Genomic DNA, 20,487 nt, shown 5'->3' on the forward strand with positions numbered 1-20,487 from the left:
CTTCATCCCCCCACCCCCCACCCTGCCCCTTGAGCTCTGATAGCTCTTTTTTTTTTCTTCAGGAATGAACCCAGGGATAGATTAAGGAACAAGTCTTAAAACGATAAACTCAATGGCATGGCATGTAGTTTACTTCAGCCTGCAGTCCCCCTCCTTCTGCCCAGAATGACTCAGAGCTGTTGGTATTTCCTTAGTGTCTTCTATTCCTTTTCAGAATCCTGCTGACTATGCATTCAAGGACTCTGAATAAATGGATAGCTATGGGTTGTAGTTTAGTGATGGTCTTCCCAGTTTCTGACCTAAATCTTGTCTTTCCAGCTCAGTCACAGCTTCTTGTTCCAGAACAAAAAGACTCATCTAACTGGTACCAGAAATTAGACACTAAGGATAAACCTGCTTATTCAGGTATCGGAAAGACTCTTCATCTCTGGGTGCTATGACCATTTTTGAGCCAGTAGATAGTATTAGTTCAGAGGAATTGGTTGTGTGGGGTAACCATTGACTCCATGGCCATGCACAAATGCTTCCCTCCTGGTTTGCTCTGTGGTGTGGTAGCTCTTTCTGACAAGTACAGACTTCACAGCCAGACAACCTAGGCTTGAATGCCAAGTCTGAAACTTACTAATTATGTCATATTGTTTGAGTAACTCACCTCTGAGCTTCTGTTTCCTTCTCTACAATGTAGAAAAAATGTTAATGGTACCTACCTGATGACGTTGTTGAAATGTAAGGAAGGCAAGTGATATATAATCCCCTCTATAAATGTTGCCTTGTGTTATTCAGGTTCCAGATCGGTATAACTTTCTTACAGTTAGTATGTCAGTGCTTCTGGGATGAATATGAGTCTTACCCTAATATAAATGATTCCTACACCTTTGATACCTTGATTCAATCATAAGCAAATAAAAACCTCACCTACCCTGGCTATGTTGGACGGTCTCTTTATCTTCACTTTTTCTTTGGGTCTTGTGTCCTTCAGGACTGCTTGGATTTGAAGATAATTTTTCATCTATGAATTTAGATAAAAAAATGAATACACAAAATCCCCCCACAGGGATTCATCGGGAACCACCCCCTCCACCTTCTTCAAATAGAATGTGAGTCCCCTGTTGAACATACTTCCCCCTCTAAGAGGCTTACATTTTAGCCAATTTGACTTTTGAATCCATGGTTTCTTTTCTAGGCTTCCACGTGAAAAGGAAGCTTTAAACAAAGAACAGCCCAAAGTGACCAATACCATGCGGAAGCTGTTCGCACCAAACAGCCAATCTGGCCAGCGAGAGGGTCTCATCAAACACATCCTTGCAAAGCGAGAGAAAGAGTATGTCAACATCCAGTCTTTCAGGTTTGTCTGTTTTCTACTCACTGAGGCTAATCTTTTAGGCACAACCGTCCTGACTTGTAACAATGTTAGCTTCGTTAAGAATGAAAGCACTCTATACAGAAGTGATTATCTGACTTGGGCTCCTGCCTCTGCTTGCTTAAAAACATAAATATCTAAAATCATGCATAAGCTATAGCTTCCCTTCAATTTCCTAACTGCTAATGATATGATGTCTACTAATATTTCTATCCATGCTTAGAGGAATAAGTCAAACTTCTATATAATGGGCAAAGTCATATATAATTGGAAAATGGCCTGTAATACCTTCGATAAATAAGTATTTGTCTCATCTGGCCAGCTGAAGCTTGTCCAGCCAGTATTGAAAAATTAAAGTCTACCACTACTACATATATAAATTTACTGCTTTGATAAATCAACTAAAATCTGCCCCAATCCTCTGGACAGTCTGTCCTGAATTCTTTTCTATTAGTTTTCCTTTCACCTTTGCTCATTAATATCCCCTTTCTGGACCCTGATATATTTGGTAGAAAGGGGAGGTGATGAGGCATGGCATGTATCCCCAGTGTGCTATTCCTAGACAGAATGTCCCATCTAATCCAAGATACCCATATGGTATTCTGCCATGCATCACTTCCTCGAATTCAAACACAACTGCACTTCCTCAAGTTCTACACACTGCTCGTGTCTCCTCCCTTCTGCTTTCCCACTTCATCCATTATCTGCCTCATCAATATTCCCCACAGTCGTCCTCATGATCCTTGAGAAGTGAGGGGTTTTTGTTGTTGTTTAGCTATAGCTCCTTACAGAAGAGCTAGCCGCATGAGACCATGTCTTCTAGCACCAAGATACCTCTTTCCCACCCTAACCTGAAGCTCTCTCTTAATGAATTTGGATGGAGTATAATTGAAAGGAAATTTGGCAAAAACAGTTGTGTTTGTTTAAAACATAGACCTAGTTCCTTTTAGTTGATTTGCTCGTTGTAAAATGGAGAAAAAATAAAGTCATGCCTTTATACTATATGTTCAAGAGTTCTTTTTTATTAATCATTTTATTCATTTACATTTCAAATTATATCCCCCTTCCCAGTTATCCCTCTACCAATCCCCCCTTCCCATCCGTTCTCACCCTCCTCCCCTTTCCCTCAATGAGGGTGCTCCTCCACCCACTCACCGCTCTAGCATCCCCACTGGGGCATCAAGCGTCCCTCCCCTCCCATTGATGTCAGAAAAGTCCATCCTCTGCTACATATGTATCTGGAGTCCTGGCTTCCAAGAGTTCTTTTGTTAGGTATCTGGCAAAACACTTTTAAAAGTTATGTTAATCAAAATACCCATTCATAAAAGTGATAAAAGCAACATTGTGTTTGTTTCAACTTGATCTTTGTTTTTGAATTATCTTTTTTGCTGTAATGTTATTAGATTTTTTGTTGGAACTTGGAATGTGAATGGCCAGTCTCCAGACAGCAGCTTAGAACCTTGGCTGAACTGTGATCCAAATCCTCCTGATATTTACTGCATTGGGTAAGGAGCGCTTCTGGACCTTCCTTTTCCTATATTTGGTGTTACCGTAACCTGACTGTGGCCCCCCTCTCATCTGTGTGTGTGTTTGTGTGTGTACACATGTGGGTGTGTGCATGTGACCCCACAGGTTATCAGGTGTCTTGCTCAATCACTCTCCATCTTATTTCCTTTCCATTTCTTTAATTCTTTAAACATTTAACTTATACATATATGATTAATTTTAGTTGTTTGCACCCCTGTTACCTTCTTCTCAAAAAACTCCCTCCTACACTCATGTCTTCTTTATATGTACAACCCACTGTGTTTAGTTGGAGTTTCTTTTGTGAACATGGATGGGATGTTATTTACTAGAGCAACTCATCGGTGGCTTTCCCACCAAAGAAAGTGATACCCCTTCCACCAGCAACGGTTAACTGCCCACTGTCCCTTAAAAAGGGGTAGGGCCTCATGGGCCCCTCCCCCATTCATGATGAAATGATGACGGGCCCAATCTGTGCAGGACTTAGTCAGACAACCACAGCTGTACTGAGTTGAGGGGAACCATGGTGATGTCATCCACGTGATGTCCTTTTGCTGTACATGTCCCCATCTTCTGACTCTTACATTCTTGCCACACCCTCTTTCCAGTGTCCCTGAGCCTTGGATTGTGTGATGTAAATGTCCCATAGTGGCAGAGCCCTCTGCCATCATGAATTCTTAGCACTTTGGCGAGTTATGAGTCCCTCCTGTAGCTGCCACCTACTTCTATGATAAAAGCTTTATCTACCTTATTTTTTTAGATGGGGTCTCTCATTGAACCAGGAGTTTGCCTAGAGATAGCTCCTCCCCTGGCTTCCTCCCCAGTGTGGGCATTACAGACACATGCCTGCACAGACAGCTTCTCTGCATGGATGCTGAGGTTTGAACTCACATCCTCACACTTGTACAGCAAGCACTTTACTGACTGGAACATTTCCCCAGCCTTGAGCTTCATATTTTTTCTAAAGCTTGATTGATAAAAGAAATCTTGCTGTGCACTATATGTGAGGGTTAATTTGTGGGTCAAAAGAAAACATGAATGAAACCGTTAACAGGGAACCACTCATCGTAGAAACGGATGAGATCAATTCTCAAAGTGATTATTCAAAGGTTGTAAAAGACAAGTTTCACTATGAGAGTTTTGATATTGTTCAGTTTTTGTATAACCTATGAATGTACTGGTGGGGATTCTCTAGAAAATCTATGTGCCTTTTGTAAAATTTATCTCATACTCTTTTTTTTCTTTACTCTAATGTCTCAGCAAATGGGAAAGGATGTAGCTAAGGAAAGTTGTGGCTGTGTATAGTGCCTGCATCTCTTTTCCCCTCAGATTCCAAGAGCTGGACTTGAGCACAGAAGCCTTTTTCTACTTTGAGTCTGTAAAAGAGCAAGAATGGGCCATGGCTGTGGAAAGGGGTCTGCCTTCGAAGGCCAAGTATAAAAAGGTAAGCTGCGCTGGGTTCTCGCTTTTAGCAGATGATTAAGTAGAACTCACTGGGAGTCATCCATTAACTGAACCTCTTCCAAAAGGCTTAAATAATTGACTTCTTCCCCGTATGAAATACTGCGTGCGCCATATGAGACTAATCTACTGGAGTTACTTCTGAGAAAAAATTCGTAAGCTTTCTGATCATACATTTTCATCATTTAGTTTTTTAGAATAAATCAATATATTGCTTTTACATTAATAATCCAAATAGTTACATATAAGCTAACTGATCTGTCTGTGTAAAAATATATAAGATTGTCCTCCAACATGGCCAGAATGAAATGCCTACAAAAAGAGCAGTATGGGGGTTGGGGATTTAGCTCAGTGGCAGAGCGCTTGCCTAGCAAGCGCAAGGCCCTGGGTTCGATCCCCAGCTCCAAAAAAAGAAAAGAAAAAAAAAAAAAGAAGAGCAGTATGAAGTATATGGGGCGCAGAGAGGATGCTTTCAATTCAGAACAAGAATAGCAGTATTGTGGGATTTAAGCACATTCTGAACTTCTTTGTCAGTCAAGAATTGACTTGAGCAAAGTGGTCCAATTTGTTAGTCTTTAGAAGATATCTGCTAGGAGCATTTAGCTACTAGGAGTTATGTTCATCTTAAGACTACTGTCCCACCCCATATGAACAACAATGCCAAGCAACCAGAGCTTCCAGGGACTAAGCCACTACCCAAAGACTATACATGGACTGACCCTGGACTCTGACCTCATAGGTAGCAATGAATATCCTAGTAAGAGCACCAGTGGAAGGGGAAGCCCTGGGTCCTGCTAAGACTGAACCCCCAGTGAACTAGATTGTTGGGGGGAGGGCGGCAATGGGGGGAGGGTGGGGAGGGGAACACCCATAAGGAAGGGGAGGGGTTAGGGGGATGTTGACCTGGAAACCAGGAAAGGGAATAACAATTGAAATGTAAATAAGAAATACTCAATAAAGATGGAGGGGGAAAAAAAGAAAGAAAACAAATAACTCTAACCAATAAAAAGAAAGGAAAAAGAAAAAACACAGCATGCCATTTTCTATGCTGCTTGTTGAACCATTAAAATTCAGTCTTGATCATGTAAATTAAGTGTGGATCTGTGAAGAACTGTATAATTTGGATAGAGCTGGATTAAATGTATTTCTGATTTGGAAAAGAAAAAGACTACTGTCCCAAACTCAAACAAAGTCATCTATGGTTTTGAACAGTTTACGTAGTGACCATTTGAACTTTTAATATGCTCTCAACGGGCTACAGAGTGATGGGTATGGCTCAGTGGGAGATAGCTGCATGACATGCTCAGCGTTCTCCATTTGACCCTCAGCACTGATAAATAGAAGCAGAGAGACAGAGGCATACACAGAGAGAGGCAGACAGACACAGAAAGACAGACACATACACTCACAGAGAGACAGAGAAAGAGAGAGAGAAACAGACTTATGCACTGTCCCTCAAGGCTTTTAACTCTTATTAATCAAAGCCAGACTAGAGCTTCCACAGAGAATCTTAGTTTCCAATTTATGGGGTCTGATTGGAAATTAGAGGATGCAGATCTAGATTTGAACATTAGTAATCATCTCATTGGACATCCTAGGAAGTTAGCTATGTAGCAGAGAGTGATGCTTATTTTAGCCCTTAGTAACTCTCTGGAATTCATAGGTTCAACTGGTCCGCCTTGTGGGGATGATGCTTCTCGTATTTGCCAAAAAAGATCAGTGTCAATATATCCGAGATATTGCTACAGAAACAGTCGGAACAGGAATCATGGGGAAAATGGTGAGTTCCTTTGGCAGTTAATTTGACTATTACTTATATCTATGCAAAATTCAATTGCTGCTCATGTTAATTAACTTTATATATATACTTACTTTGTCTAACAGGGAAACAAAGGTGGAGTAGCTATGAGATTTGTGTTCCACAACACCACTTTCTGCATTGTCAATTCCCACCTGGCTGCCCACGTGGAAGAGTTTGAACGAAGGAACCAGGATTATAAAGACATCTGTGCGAGAATGAGCTTTTCAGTCCCCAATCAGACTCTCCCACAAGTGAACATCATGAAGCATGAGTAAGCAGTTACCTCTCTGTGGCCTTTGGATAAAGCTAGAACAGCGATTAAATAGGGTAAAAAGCTATAGAGCTATGAAGAGTGAGAGATTACCATTTGGGGATTTGGGTCACAAAGAAGAGAAAGTTATTTAGAAATAACAGGTTCATTGAGGCAGAGAAATAAGGTTTGGCACTGGGAGAAAAAAGGGTTTATATTAGTGTAGGTTCTAAAATAACACTGAAGAAATCTGCAAATTAGAGTCATCTTTTTTAATTCAAATAAAAATGTTCACTGTAAGTATAATAACAAAAGATAAAATGAATATATATGATTTTAAATCCTTTATTTATCTTCTGTTCTCTCCAGCCAGTCCCTCTCTCAAAGGAGACTGTCTTTGGGTGTCGTTTGGGTGTGAACCTTTCTAGAGCTGTGCTGTCTGATATGATAGCCAGCATCTGGCTGTTGGGTATTTGAAAGTCATTAGTCAAACTGAGAGATCTGTAAGCAAAAACTATATTGGATTTTGAAGGTTGCAAGGGGAAAATGTGGGAAACCTTAATTTGCAAAATATGAATCACACATTAATGATTTGGGTGTATTGGGCTAAATAAAATTTACTTTTACTTTTATATTTTAAGTGCATCTAGTAGAAACATTAAAAGGATATGGAGACATGTATGTATCATTTCACTGAACAGTGAAAATCTTCTAGACTTTTCTCCATACATATACAGACATACATACTTGTTGTATGAGAACATCTTACCCTATTTATCTCTTTCCAACTCTGTGTCCACATATCTACATTATTCTTTTTAATGGTTGTGGTGATTAAAAAGAGGGGTGGCAATGATGGGTCTGTAAAAAACGAGAGTTGATACGGACAGAAGTAGAGGGCCATTGAAGAATGGGTTGGGTGGGGATAGAAGTGGATATTGGTCTTTGAAGTTCTGAGAGGATGATATGGAAGACACAGTGTGAGGTGACAATTATAGTAAATCAAAAGATAATTTAGGAGTATTCGAAGTAGTGATTATTCGCAGAATTAAGAAAAGAATGGGTACAATGGTGGTGTTTGAGTGAGCCCGTATTGTCACAAAAACTGGAATCACAGAGTTCTCTTTCATGGGGGCAGAGTCAAGGTCTTGAAATACATGACCATGAAGACCCCAGTGATTCATAAATTTATTCCCCAAGAATCCAAACCTTTCCTGTTGCCTTTGAGAACTTGCAGTGGCTTAGAAGGGACCCATTTTGATGTGGTCATTTCAGTGTCTTCTCAGCATATCTCAAGTACTCGTGCTAGGACTGAGGACTTAGGTCCAGTTTCCTTCTTTCGGACAATTTGAACTTTAGGTCTTGAACAGGTATTGTCAGGCTGGCTACAGTGGAGATCTAGGATTGAATTTTCCTGGTGGGCTCTGTCAGTCATTCCCACCATGCAAACCCTAACAGAGAGGCTACAAAAACCTCAGGGCTCTGGGAAGCAAAATGCATTAAGATTCTCTTCGCCTGGAGATCTGGCAGGCAGCCAGACAAAATTCTGAAGCTAATCCAGCGAGTAAACTGCATGCTTCTCAGTCCATTAACTCCTTGGCTTCCAAATCCCATATGTATACTGTAGTCCCCCATTTTCATTTGGTTTTATGTGGTGGTGCCTATTTTCCCAGATATTCTATAATCTCTTGTCTTTCTTAGGCCTTGGCAGTACTCGCCCCTAAAGAATTAATTACAGCTTTAAGTCCCTTGTCAGTGATAAATAGATCCTTAAAAGTAATCTACCCATTTTCTTCTCTCTCGGTTCCCCATCTGATTGACTTTAATCTTAATTACTGCTAGTCTAATCTATTTCTAGTCTGTACTAATCTATTTCTTGGTCCTCAGTGTTGTCATTTGGTTGGGAGACTTGAACTACAGACTTTGCATGCCTGATGCCAATGAGGTGAAAAGTCTTATTAATAAAAATGAGCTTCAGAAGCTGTTGAAATTCGACCAGGTAAGTGAAGTAAGAGTGGCAGAGATTGGTAGGATTACGAGATCAACACATGGTAGACATGGTTTATACTAGGAAGCAGTGGCAGGTTCGTACTGTCTTGTAAGATATTGTGGCTGGGGATATAGAGCTTTGGAGTGCCTTGATTAGGTGCTAAGATTAAATGGAGATAATGTTGGTGACAAAAAGCAAATGTAAGCTCTATTTAGTAAGTCATTATCAGCAGAAATTTTAGAGATCTGTATCCATGGGCTGGAGAATGGGTGAAGTTAGCTAGAGAATACTTCCTAGAGAAACGGGCCTTCCGCTGGGCTAATATAGTTTAGCAAATGGGATGGAGAAAATTGTTCTATGATGGCTTGGCAGGCTGGACAACAGCTTGGAGATAAAAGAGGGAAAGAGGTCCTGTAAGAGAGACTAGAAAACTGGCATAAGTTTGTTTGGATTGAATGGCACATGCTATAATCTAAGAGGAACTGATTGATGGCATTAACTGCTATTCAGCTGTTGATCTTAAACCCAGTGTAAAGGGCTGAGAATGTGGCTCCTTGGATATAGTCATTGCTGCACAAACATCAGGACTTGAGTTAGGATCCTAGGATCCCATGTAAAAGCCAAACTCAGTAGCGTATGTCCGTAACCTGAGCTCTGGGGCATGCAGGCAGGGGTAGTCAAGGACTTAACCACCCTTGTGAGCTCCTTGTTCAATGAGAGGGCCTGTCTCAAAATATAAGGTAGAGACACAATTGAAGAAAACATCCTGATATTACCCTCTGATGTCTGCACATTCCCACATGGACACCCACTCACATATACACAAAGAAGAACAACAAAACCGGAAAACCATCAGTTATGTAGCGCAGCATGCAAGAAACAAGTGTCTATGTATATAAGCCACTATGTTGGTATGTGAACCTGGTAAATGGGTTGAATTTTTATTTTCATACATTTATCTTTTCTTTCTGTGCTAGAGTGTCACTATAAAGCCTATCCCAGATTAGAACTAGCTGTATAGTCTAGGGCTGGCCTTGAATTTATGGGGCTCCTGCCATTGCTTCCTAAATGCTGGCACTGCTAGTAGGTATCAACACACCTTGATCATAAAAATCATTGTACTGGCCAATAAAAGTGAATGTTCCTTCATGTCCTTTCATATTGAGTTAATACATAGTAATTGCACACAGTCATTGTGTTTCTTGTGATATTGAAGAAATTATTCAAGTATATTCAGAATACAATAATCAACTCCAGCTTCTTGGGGCTGGGGAATGTTGCTCAGTGGTGGAACATTTGCATAATCCATGTAACTCTGTGGGGAGAGCTACAGTGCCATAATAATCAAACAGCTTGTTTTTATGCAACCTTCCCCCACATCCTTCTGATGATCATTGTTCTACATTCAGATTGATTTCTTTTGGTTTTCACACCTGAGAGGTAAAACGTAACATTTGCCTTTCTGTGTCTGGCTTATTTCATTTAACATTCATTTTGTCTAGCCCATCCATTTAGCTGCAAATGACAGTATTTTGTTCATTATGACTGAATAATATATGTGTGTCACATTCTCCTTATCTAGTCACCATTAGCAGGCATTCCTCTTGGTTCCTTCTATTTGGCTATTATGAATAGTGCCACAGTAAATGTGTGTATACATATCTCTTTGATATGCTGATTTCAATGGACCCGGAACATCGTGCTACTGCAATGAAAGTAAATGCTTCTTAATGAGGAAAGAATGGTTTGACTTGGTTTAAATGTCTCCTCGTGAGAGTTTAAGCATTAGAGACTGTAAGAATTCAGGAGTTTTGCAGTACAGCAGTTTTTATAGCGAGCCTTCCTTAGATAGCCACCTTCACACTAAAGTTGAGCAACTACGTTGTTTGTATTTCCTTTTTCTTGCACGCAGAAAGGGTACAGTTGGGTACCGTCTCATAGAAATCGGTGAAATATCTGAGTGAGGATAACTTTTACAAACACCGGGCTGTAGGGGTGGAGAGGTGATACTTTCCCTGCAAGCATGAGGACCTGAGTTTGGATCCTAGCCTCCACACAGAAAAACAAGTGCGACCCTATGCAGCCATAACTCCAGCATTAACAGGGAGAGGTAGAGACAGGAGGATCACTCTGTATATGTGTCTGTGAGTATGGATCTGTATATGTGAGTGCAGTACCCATGGAGGCCAGAAGGCAGTTATGGGGCCACTGGAGCTCAAGTTATAGGTAGTTGTGAGCCATCCGACAAATATGGGCCCTCTGAAAGAGCAGGACACTCTCTCTCTCTCTCTCTCTCTCTCTCTCTCTCTTTTTATTAACTTGAGTATTTCTTATATACATTTCGAGTGTTATTCCCTTTCCCGGTTTCCAGGCAAACATCCCCCTCCCCTTCTTTATGGGTGTTCCCCTCCCCATCCTCCCCCCATTGCTGCCCTCCCCCCAACAATCTAGTTCACTGGGGGTTCAGTCTTAGCAGGATCCAGGGCTTCCCCTTCCACTGGTGCTCTTACTAGGATATTCATTGCTACCTATGAGGTCAGAGTCCAGGGTCAGTCCATGTATAGTCTTTGGGTAGTGGCTTAGTCCCTGGAAGCTCTGGTTGCTTGGCATTGTTGTACATATGGGGTCTCGAGCCCCTTCAAGCTCTTCCAGTTCTTTCTCTGATTGCAGGACGCTCTCTTAACCACAGAGCCATCTCTATATCCCCAACTCACCCATTAAGAAAAAACCATTACTTGCTGAAATTGCTTTCAAAATTATCCTTTCAAGGTTTGTGTGCTTTTAGTTGTAGTGATAATGATGCTAGATCATTCCTGCCCAGTCCTATGTAATGTGGGTTTATTCTGAATTCTTGTTTCCATGATTTTACCCTGGCCACAAAACTGGGAATAAAATAGCGGTGTGCTAATAAGTGTTGTTAGAAGGTGAGTTCAGATGCTATGGCAATGTTGACATTGAATTCAAAAGATAAGAAATCTTGTCTGTGTGTTTTTTCATGGTTGAAAAGGCTGCAGAACTGAATACCTAGAACGGAAACAGTGGCCAGTCAATCTATCACATAGGTTGATATGGTGTTGCTATGCTTATGTGGTGTTTCTTTCTGTCTGTAGTTAAACATTCAGCGCACACAGAAAAAAGCTTTTGTGGATTTCAATGAAGGGGAAATCAAGTTTATTCCCACTTACAAGTATGATTCTAAAACTGACAGATGGGATTCCAGGTAAAGTGATGAGAATGTTCTCACAGAAAGGCTAAAGCTTGATCTTTTTTCTGTGTCCTTCCATGTCCCTCCTGCCAGGCTAGGCACTGTGTTTATATGACTCCATACACAGAGAGGATGACTCCTTGGGGTCCCTTTGATTTCCTCATTTCCCCAGAAAAGTAGTGAGTGACCCAGTCAGTAAGTCCATCTTACCTGCCTGTCTACCACATCTGTTTGTTTTTCCTAGTTTCCTAGGTGGGTCAGGAACTTGAAAGACAAAAGAATCCATGGACAGACTCAGCTGCTGCAGACTCTAAGATCATTACATGGGATATGGGTGATGGGTAGGGGAATTGGCAGTAGGAGTGGGGGTTGTCCTGTGTACCCAGGGACCCAGTCCACAATAGAAGAAGGACACTGAGGGACCTTGTTTACTTTGCTTGGTTTTTGCCACTGAAGGTCAAGCTCCAGAGCTCTGATAAAGAATATTTGAGTCACCTACTAGATCGAGTGTACACAGCTTTTCTAGTTTGAATGAATGATGAATAAGTTTTCCTTGCCATCAGTATTCTGAGGACTGTTCTGTGCTCAGGCTCGCATGTATGCGTGTTAGTTCTAGCAAAGAAGCTAGATGTGTCCATGAAAGCTCAGGTTTAGAAGAGAAAGCTCTGTTCTTATCCAGAGATTAAACCCACTCTAGGAACAGAGGATTGTAGTTTTCTACTCCATTAGTTATCTATTAGGAAGCACCACTGCAGTCAGGTAGGGCCAAGGAAGAAAAAATGTTCAGAATGGAACCTTGACCTTATAAGGCCATTTTAAGAAGGTATTGTTCCACTTTCACCTATGGTGACATTGTTTAAGATGCAGACCTACATTTAGGGAAAGCATCTATTCAGTCTTTAGATACTACTAGGCACATACTCTATACTGGGCAGTATTGCTAGGAGTTCAGTGGCTGGCAAGCAGACACAGGCTGTTATCAGTGCTTGCAGTGTAGGAAAGATGATAGGAGTCCTCTGGGAAGAAATGTGTGGTTCCCTGGGAGCACATACAAAGAGGCTGAATGTGATTCTAAACTAATGCGTGCTATTACCCTTGTGTGGTATGTTATTTGTGACCCCTTCCTTTATTTACAGTGGGAAATGCCGAGTCCCAGCCTGGTGTGACCGAATTCTTTGGAGAGGAATAAATGTTAATCAACTTCATTACCGGAGTCACATGGAACTCAAAACTAGTGACCACAAACCTGTTAGCGCCCTGTTCCATATTGGGGTAAACAGTTGATGGCTCATTCATTTGCTCGTGTGTTAAGTAACCATTTCCAGAGCACTGTATACATATAGAGTGGATTCAGAAGCCAGCATGGCATAAATGATCTCTACACAAATCATCATTTACAGAGTTGAGTGGTTAGCACTCCCTCACCAGGCTCAAATACTACCCTCAAATATCGCAACAGTCCAGTCTTTTTACTGATGTATGGCTATGTTATGCTGTGTCGGCAAAGGCTGATCAGAATAGGATCAGATCTACTCATAAGAGATATAGTCCTGTCTGCTACACTGACATCTTCCTCTCAAACAGTATACGTTTCATATTGCTTTGAACTTGGTTATATCTTGAGTTGAATTTATAACCAGTTATTTAATGTTTTGCCTCTATTATAAATGCATTGTCTCATTTTTTTTTTTCCGGAGCTGAGGACCAAACCCAGGGCCTTGCGCTTGCTAGGCAAGCGCTCTCCCACTGAGCTAAATCCCCAACCCCGCATTGTCTCATTTTTAGATGTATTATGAGTGTACAAATTATCTTACAAGCTTGCTGACTTATACTTTATTTCTTGTGGGTTTTCCACACATGTGGTCTTGTAACCTATCAGGATATAACCAGTGTGGGTCTTACTAGGATGACCTGATAGTCTGCTACGTGCTTTTGCATTCCAGGTCAACCACTTTGTAATTGTGGGACTACAGACAATTTATTTAATATCCTCATGTATCAGTCTCTTCCTCTACAAAGTATGTTGGTAATGAGACCAACTCATGTGGATTCATGCATGCAAAGAGCATAATAGGACAGATTTTTTTTATGTCAGTTTCAAGGACTGCTGACATACATAATCACCCATGTGTCTTATGGTAACTTTTGTCCTGAGTCCGCTTTTTTAAAAAATTATTTACTTGTTTTTATTTTATATGCACTGGTGTTTTGCCTAAGTGTATGTCCGTGTGAGGGTGTCAGATCCCCTGGAATTGGAGTCGCAGAGAGCTGGAAGCTGCCATGTGGGTGCTAGGAATTGAACTCAGATTTTCTGTAAGAGAAGCCAGTGCTCCTAACTACTGAGCCATCCCTTCAGCACACAGCGCGCGCGCGCGCGCGCGCGCGCGCACACACACACACACACACACACAGAAACACTCTGCACAGTCCTCTTTTTAAAAGATTTTAGGGCATTTCCTTGGGAAACAAAATTAGTTTTTGGTATTAGACCATATTTAAATTATTTTCAAGACAACCAATAACATTTTTGTCCACTTTTGCAGTTATTATTTTTGTTTATTATATGATTATTGAAGGGCATGTACTGTGGGATGTATGAAGGTTAGATGACAACTTGGCAAGAGGTTATCTTCCTCTACTCTCTGTAGTTGTTTTTAATGTGATGCTAGGAATCAAACGTGGGGCTTTGTGCCTTCTAAATACATGTGGAATCACTGAATTCTACTCACATCCCCTTTCCACCCCACTTTGAAATCTTAACATAAGAATAACACTAGCCCTGTGTTTAATCCTACATTCTAACTGTGTGCTAGAAATGGTGCCGGGTTCTTTGTGCATGTTGGTTATTTCCTGCAACAGTGGTCACTTAAATACTTGCCATTTCACAGAGGAGCAAATAAAAACCCAAAGACTTTAAAAATCACTTCCTTGAGAGTGTTCAACTAGGAAGAGAGCTGAGATTCAAATCTTCAGGCTGTTTAACTCCTGTATCTGTGTTCTTTCCGCTACCACACAATGGTTTCATAATTCTAATATCCTGATAAAACATGCCTTCAAAAGCCACATTTAACCCATCCAAGTCCAGTTTGTTTGTCTAGGATGTCCACTTGTCCTCACATGTACCCCCTAATCCATTTAAGGAAGGTATTTCTTCCCAAACACTAGCCTCCTTGGATTTCTTTGCTGTGTTTCCTTGGAATATTTTCATATTACACCCCAATCCAAAACCCCACTTAAATATTTAAACATTTTCAAGTCTTTAGGTAAAAAAGGAAACTGATGTCTCAAATATGACAATGACATGTTACATTATTTGTACTAAATTTTAATGTTAATTTGCATAAGGTTTTAATATTTTAAAAAATACAGCTATGTGAGGACATTGGAAGTTCTGTGTCATCTGAAAACTTTCTTAACCCATTTGTTAGTCCAAATGACTTGTCTGTTGTCATGGTTTTGTTCTAGGACATTTCGTGGTGGCTTTTTTCTAAAGTGGCCGCTAGCTGCACTTACTAACACCATGCCAGTCTATTATGTAATCTAAACAATTACCTGATTCCTGAAAATGTCCATGGCAACTAATGGACTTAAATGCTTTAATCTTATTTTTCTGCAGTTTTACTATTTCATGCCTGTTAAAAAAATAGCAGTGGGTGTATTTTAGCTGTCATTTTACACACTGCAAGAAATCACTTTTACTCCAATTATCCCATTTTCTCCACAGTCAGATAATTAACAATGGAGCTACAAAAATTTCTCACCAAATATGTACTATTATCATGCTTCTTACAAATTGGACTTTTCCAGAAATATAAGCAATTAACCTTACCTTTCCCCCAAGTGTATTTTTTATAATGCCTATTATCTATATAGTGCCTATTACTTTAGGGGTTTTTTTAGTGACTTTTAAAATTTGCTAGAGACAGCTAGGTGATGGTGGTCCATGCCTTTAATCCCCCCACTCAGGAGCTTTGAGTGAAAGGTATACTTATGAGTAAAGCAGACTAGTAAAGTATTTGAGGGCGTTGAACATACTATAGCATATTTTAAAGGTGTTCCCTTAGTGCCCAGTTTTAGATTATTAGATAATCCCTGATGGAGATGAGCTCCTAGCATGTGAAGCTGAAAACGGTGCCTTCATCCCCTTTAGGTGAAGGTTGTAGATGAACGGCGGTATCGGAAGGTCTTTGAAGATATTGTACGCATTATGGACAGAATGGAAAATGACTTCCTTCCTTCATTAGACCTTAGCAGGAGAGAGGTGAGCAAAACTACACAGGTTCCCGTCTCCTCTCCTTTGTAGATAACACTAAGGAAACCCCATTACTTTAAAGGGCATCAAGGTTAAAATCATCGTCACCAGTGTCAGACTGTCTGCGTCCTACTCTCACTTGCAGTTTGGTAGATGCAGGAGCACACGAAGGACCACAGCCTCTCAGAGATTCAGCTCCCCTTTCTGGAGCACGAGTTAAATAATGCATAATAGACTCATACAATAGCACCTAGCAGCTTGGAGGCCTTCAGATTAGTTACTCTTGTTTGGTGCTTACTTCACGTGTCTGGAGGAACAGAGCTCAGTCAGAGAATGAGCACCCTGAACCATGATCATGTCCCTCTCAGGATCCCTGGAACAATCAGAGGAACCTTGAACAGGGTCAGTGCCATCTCTGCTGGTGTGAGCTAAATAACGTCTGAGAGTCAATGATAGGAAGTTGTCTTGGTCTGTGAATACATGTGGTAGTTTTATAGCTGATTACCTTATTCTTGATTCATATTGTCTACCAATAATCCAACTTACTTCCCCTACTACGAATGCATGGTTGTGTCTGTGTGTTTGTTATTCCCCAGTTTATGTTTGAGAATGTGAAGTTTCGGCAGCTGCAAAAGGAGAAGTTCCAGATCAGCAACAATGGACAGGTTCCCTGCCATTTTTCTTTCATCCCTAAGCTTAATGACACCCAATACTGCAAGCCATGGCTTCGAGCTGAACCTTTTGAGGGCTACTTGGAGCCAAGTGAGTTTCCCCTTTACCACTGTCTGCCTGCTACATACCAACTCCTCAAGCCTCCCGCCACTCTGGCTTAACTTCTTGTTCTCTAATCACTTGTCTCTCACCTGCACTGTACCGGTGATACCTCTTTTGTGTGCCCCATCTCTTCCCTGTTGTTGCCTGGTGGTTCTGTGTTTCGTTTGGGAGGACAGTTGCTTTTCCACAGGAAAGATCTGTGCTCCAGTGCACCATCTCTTTCCTTTCAGACGAGACAATAGACATTTCCCTTGATGTATACGTCAGCAAAGACTCTGTAACCATCCTGAACTCTGGTGAAGATAAGATTGAAGATATTCTTGTCCTCCATTTGGATCGAGGAAAAGATTACTTCTTGACCATCAGTGGGAATTACCTTCCAAGTTGCTTTGGAACCTCATTGGAGGCTTTGTGCCGAATGAAAAGACCAATCCGAGAAGTTCCTGTCACCAAACTCATAGACTTGGTGAGACGCATCCTCAGCCATCAGCCTTCTTTACATTTAATTTGCATGTTTTGTCCCCATTATTTCTGTGCCTTCTCTCTTCCTCTGGGATCATGGGAACTGACAAATGATACAAAAGAATGTCACTTTATCTTAGCACTCCTTTGTTTAAAATAAGCCTAGGAGGGAAAAGGAGAAGACTCCTCGGTCGTTCTTTGGGGACTATAGTAGATAATGTATTGTACCTCCAAAATGAGATCAAAGACCCCCTCTCGCTAAGCTCGTCATACTTTTGAATAAATTGGCATGTATGCTAGGTGTGGTAAGTGCACCATGCAGTATTATCCTCATTGTGCTTACAAGAAAACTGAGGCCCAGAGGGATTCACTTGCCCATAGTCAGATAAATTAATGACAGATCTACTACCCAGATTTTCTGACATCCACTCCAGTATCCCTCTACAGTCTATCAGATCAAACTTGGCTGCTGCTGAGAGCAGAGGCTGTTATGGGTGCTTACAGAACCTGCATCATAGTCCCTAGGGGCGCTTACTAAAAGTAGAGGTTCCCACCCCCATTCACCACTGGTAATAGAGTCTTAAGATACAGAGCCTATGAATCAGCATTCTTTTCCTTTGGTAGCCCAGGCTAGACTTGAATTTCCTCTTCAACTGAGAATGAATTTAAACTCCTGATGTTCCTGCCTCCACCTCCCCAGTGTGGGTTCACAGGTATACTCCACCATATCTGGTTTATGCAGTGTTGGGGACCAAATCGAGGGCTACTTGCATATGACGCAGGCCCTCTGCCACCTGAAATATAAAGTCAGATGGGTATAACATATATTGAAGCTTCTTCACTTAATGTGATTCAAGGAAGAAATAAAAAGAATTATACCCGTCCTCTTTCCCAAGCCAAGTTATTATATAATGTCTCTATTCTTGTATGGAAAAAAGCATATTATTTTCAGTAAAAACATGATTTAATAGCAAGTCATCCTATTAAAATTTTTATCTGCTAAATGAACTATTGTTGGATTTGTGTACTGATTGGCACTTAGCATTTTTTTTCTCCAGATAGAAGGAAGGGAAGAGCCACGTGTTACCATTTGAATATAAAATCACATTGGTGCTGTGGCCTGGCAACAGCTCGTGATTGTTTGGTCCATCAGGAAGGGTTAGAGCAGCAGCAGCCTGCTGGCTTGTCTGAATGTAATCTGTGCCGTTGCCATGGAATCCTTGCACCTGTGACTCAGAGCGCATTCCGCCGTTGGAACGTCATTTGTTTCCATAGAGCTCTCATGATGGGAGGTGTTACCTGTGTTTGAAAGAAACCCTTTTGTACAGAATATCCTGTCTGTCTGCTGTTTCACGAAATTGTTTATCTTCTACCACCATATTTTTTGGTGGGAAAAAAAATTATACAATGGAGGCTGATCACGCTCACCCTCCCCCAGCTCTTCTGGGATCCTTTCCACCCTACCCAGTCACCTAACTCCACACCCTTTCTTTCTCTCTGTCTCTAGAAAGCAAACAAGTAGGCAAATAAAAACACCAGAATGTTTTAAAGGAGAAAGAAAACAAGAACACACACAAACAAAAACCATAAAACACAAGATGGGAAATCATAACATCCAGGTAAAAGACCGGTGGGATAAAGAAAATGCTCAAAGCAGTATGAGACAAAAGACTCATTTTTATCGTGTTTATCAAAGCAGTCTGAGACAAAAGGTGTATTTTTATCGAAGTAGCAGCACTATAGTACCCTGGCCGTAACTTTTCCATGTTCTGGGAATGACCAGGAGGCTCAACAAGCTTTAAAAGTTTTTCCTATAGAAAAAATATATTATCAGGTAATTCAACCATAAATAGAAAGTATCAAAATTATTAGAGGAATCGTGGCTCAGCATAGGGACCTTTTCCCTCGTCTAGGACATAATCGACTCGGGGTCAAAGACAGTGAGTGAACCTTGGTCATCTGTAATTACAGAATGGCTTTTTTATGAAATTATACACTCATGATCGTGTGCTCGTTTTGAAAGGTCCTATTTTGTGGGCTTCAGAGTTCTTGCTCTTTCCATGGCTTAGTGCCTCTCAGTGTTATTAAGTTAGTGTGTCTCGGGGTTGGGGATTTAGCTCAGTGGTAGAGCGCTTGCCTAGGAAGCGCAAGGCCCTGGGTTCGGTCCTCAGCTCCGAAAAAAAGAACCAAAAAAAAAAAAAAGTTAGTGTGTCTCATCAATGAGGAAGTTATCCATACTGTTTTGGAGCAGTAAACGGGCCCTAAAAGCTGAACAGCTTTCCTCTCATTTCAAGTCCAAAGTACTTCTTAAGGTCTCATGGTTTTTCCAGGACTTAACAGGATGTTTCAAACCCATGAGACAGTGCCACCAATATTGGTCCATGTCCTCTGTTTAGTGTGTGCTCTAAATTCATGATGGAGCCGGAAATGAGTTCAGTACCTGTGCTCTGTCTCCATGAACTGTTTCAGAAAGGTTTCTGTGTTCCATTTCCTTCCTACCAAATTAGAAATGAGAGCATTGGCATAAATCCTTTTGTTCCTCCAACCATTTTCAGTAAGAGAGATTCTACAGCTCCTAGGATAGTTGGAATTAGGCTCAGAGGAATGGAGGAGAATTATTGGCTGTTGTGACTATTTTTATTCTTTTTCAGAACAAAGGCTTAATTTTTCTGATTGACTAACATGTTAACAACCGGATAATCATCAATATTTATTACATGCTATAAAGTAGTGTGGAGATGATGTGAGTTTCTGCAATTTAGTGACCATGAAAGTATACTTACGTGCACTGTCTAACTAAATTCTAAGTCATGGTTAATAGAAGACTTCATTCATAGTTTGAACATTAATGATCTCCGTGGCTGATGTTCATTGTATTTGGTTAAGTCAATATTTTGGGAAATGATTTAAACTGAATGTTGTGGAGATTGTAATTTCTATTCACAATACTTGCCTTTCCAGCAGTTACTCAAGCCTTTGTGTGTTATAAAAGCTTACTGAGTCACCAGGCAATCTCTGTAAAATCAACCTCAGAATCTGTCCACTGTTATCTTGATGCTTGTAACATTAACATGATCTAGAAGTTCAGTACATATGAATAAAATAGATTAGAGAAGTGACTTGGATTGATCAGAGACATGTTTCCAGTCACGTCAGGGCACTTAAGAAGCAGACATCTATTTAGGTATTGAATGAATAAGTTCTTCCTGAAGTAAGGTGCACCTTGAATAAAGGATGTAAAGCAAGAGAAAATTCACCATGAGAAGATTATGAGATTTCTCTTGAAGGCAGGGTCAGATTATGATATGTGAGACTAGCTCTGGAGGATAGAGGCAGGCAGTGGTCTAGAAATCAAGAGATACACTTACGCATGGGCCAGAGATGATCTAGAACCTTCAGGAGACTTTG

General features: G+C 40.8%; 1 protein-coding gene across 3 annotated transcripts in view; it reads left to right on the plus strand.

Moving 5' to 3' along the window:
* Positions 1-20,487, plus strand: part of Ocrl (OCRL, inositol polyphosphate-5-phosphatase) — a 50,830-nt gene that overhangs the window by 18,039 nt on the left and 12,304 nt on the right. For all 3 annotated transcript variants that reach the window (XM_087600195.1, XM_087600196.1, NM_001108256.2), the window contains 13 exon segments: positions 319-405; positions 980-1,097; positions 1,184-1,345; positions 2,764-2,865; positions 4,214-4,328; positions 6,009-6,125; positions 6,230-6,417; positions 8,284-8,395; positions 11,497-11,606; positions 12,728-12,863; positions 15,742-15,852; positions 16,440-16,605; positions 16,848-17,083. In XM_087600195.1, the coding sequence (XP_087456321.1) occupies positions 319-405; positions 980-1,097; positions 1,184-1,345; positions 2,764-2,865; positions 4,214-4,328; positions 6,009-6,125; positions 6,230-6,417; positions 8,284-8,395; positions 11,497-11,606; positions 12,728-12,863; positions 15,742-15,852; positions 16,440-16,605; positions 16,848-17,083 (1,760 nt within the window).

This window comes from Rattus norvegicus, chromosome X (assembly GCF_021556685.1).
Source record: "Rattus norvegicus strain SHRSP/BbbUtx chromosome X, alternate assembly SHRSP_T2T, whole genome shotgun sequence".
In the NCBI taxonomy this organism is placed as follows: Eukaryota; Metazoa; Chordata; class Mammalia; order Rodentia; family Muridae; genus Rattus; species Rattus norvegicus.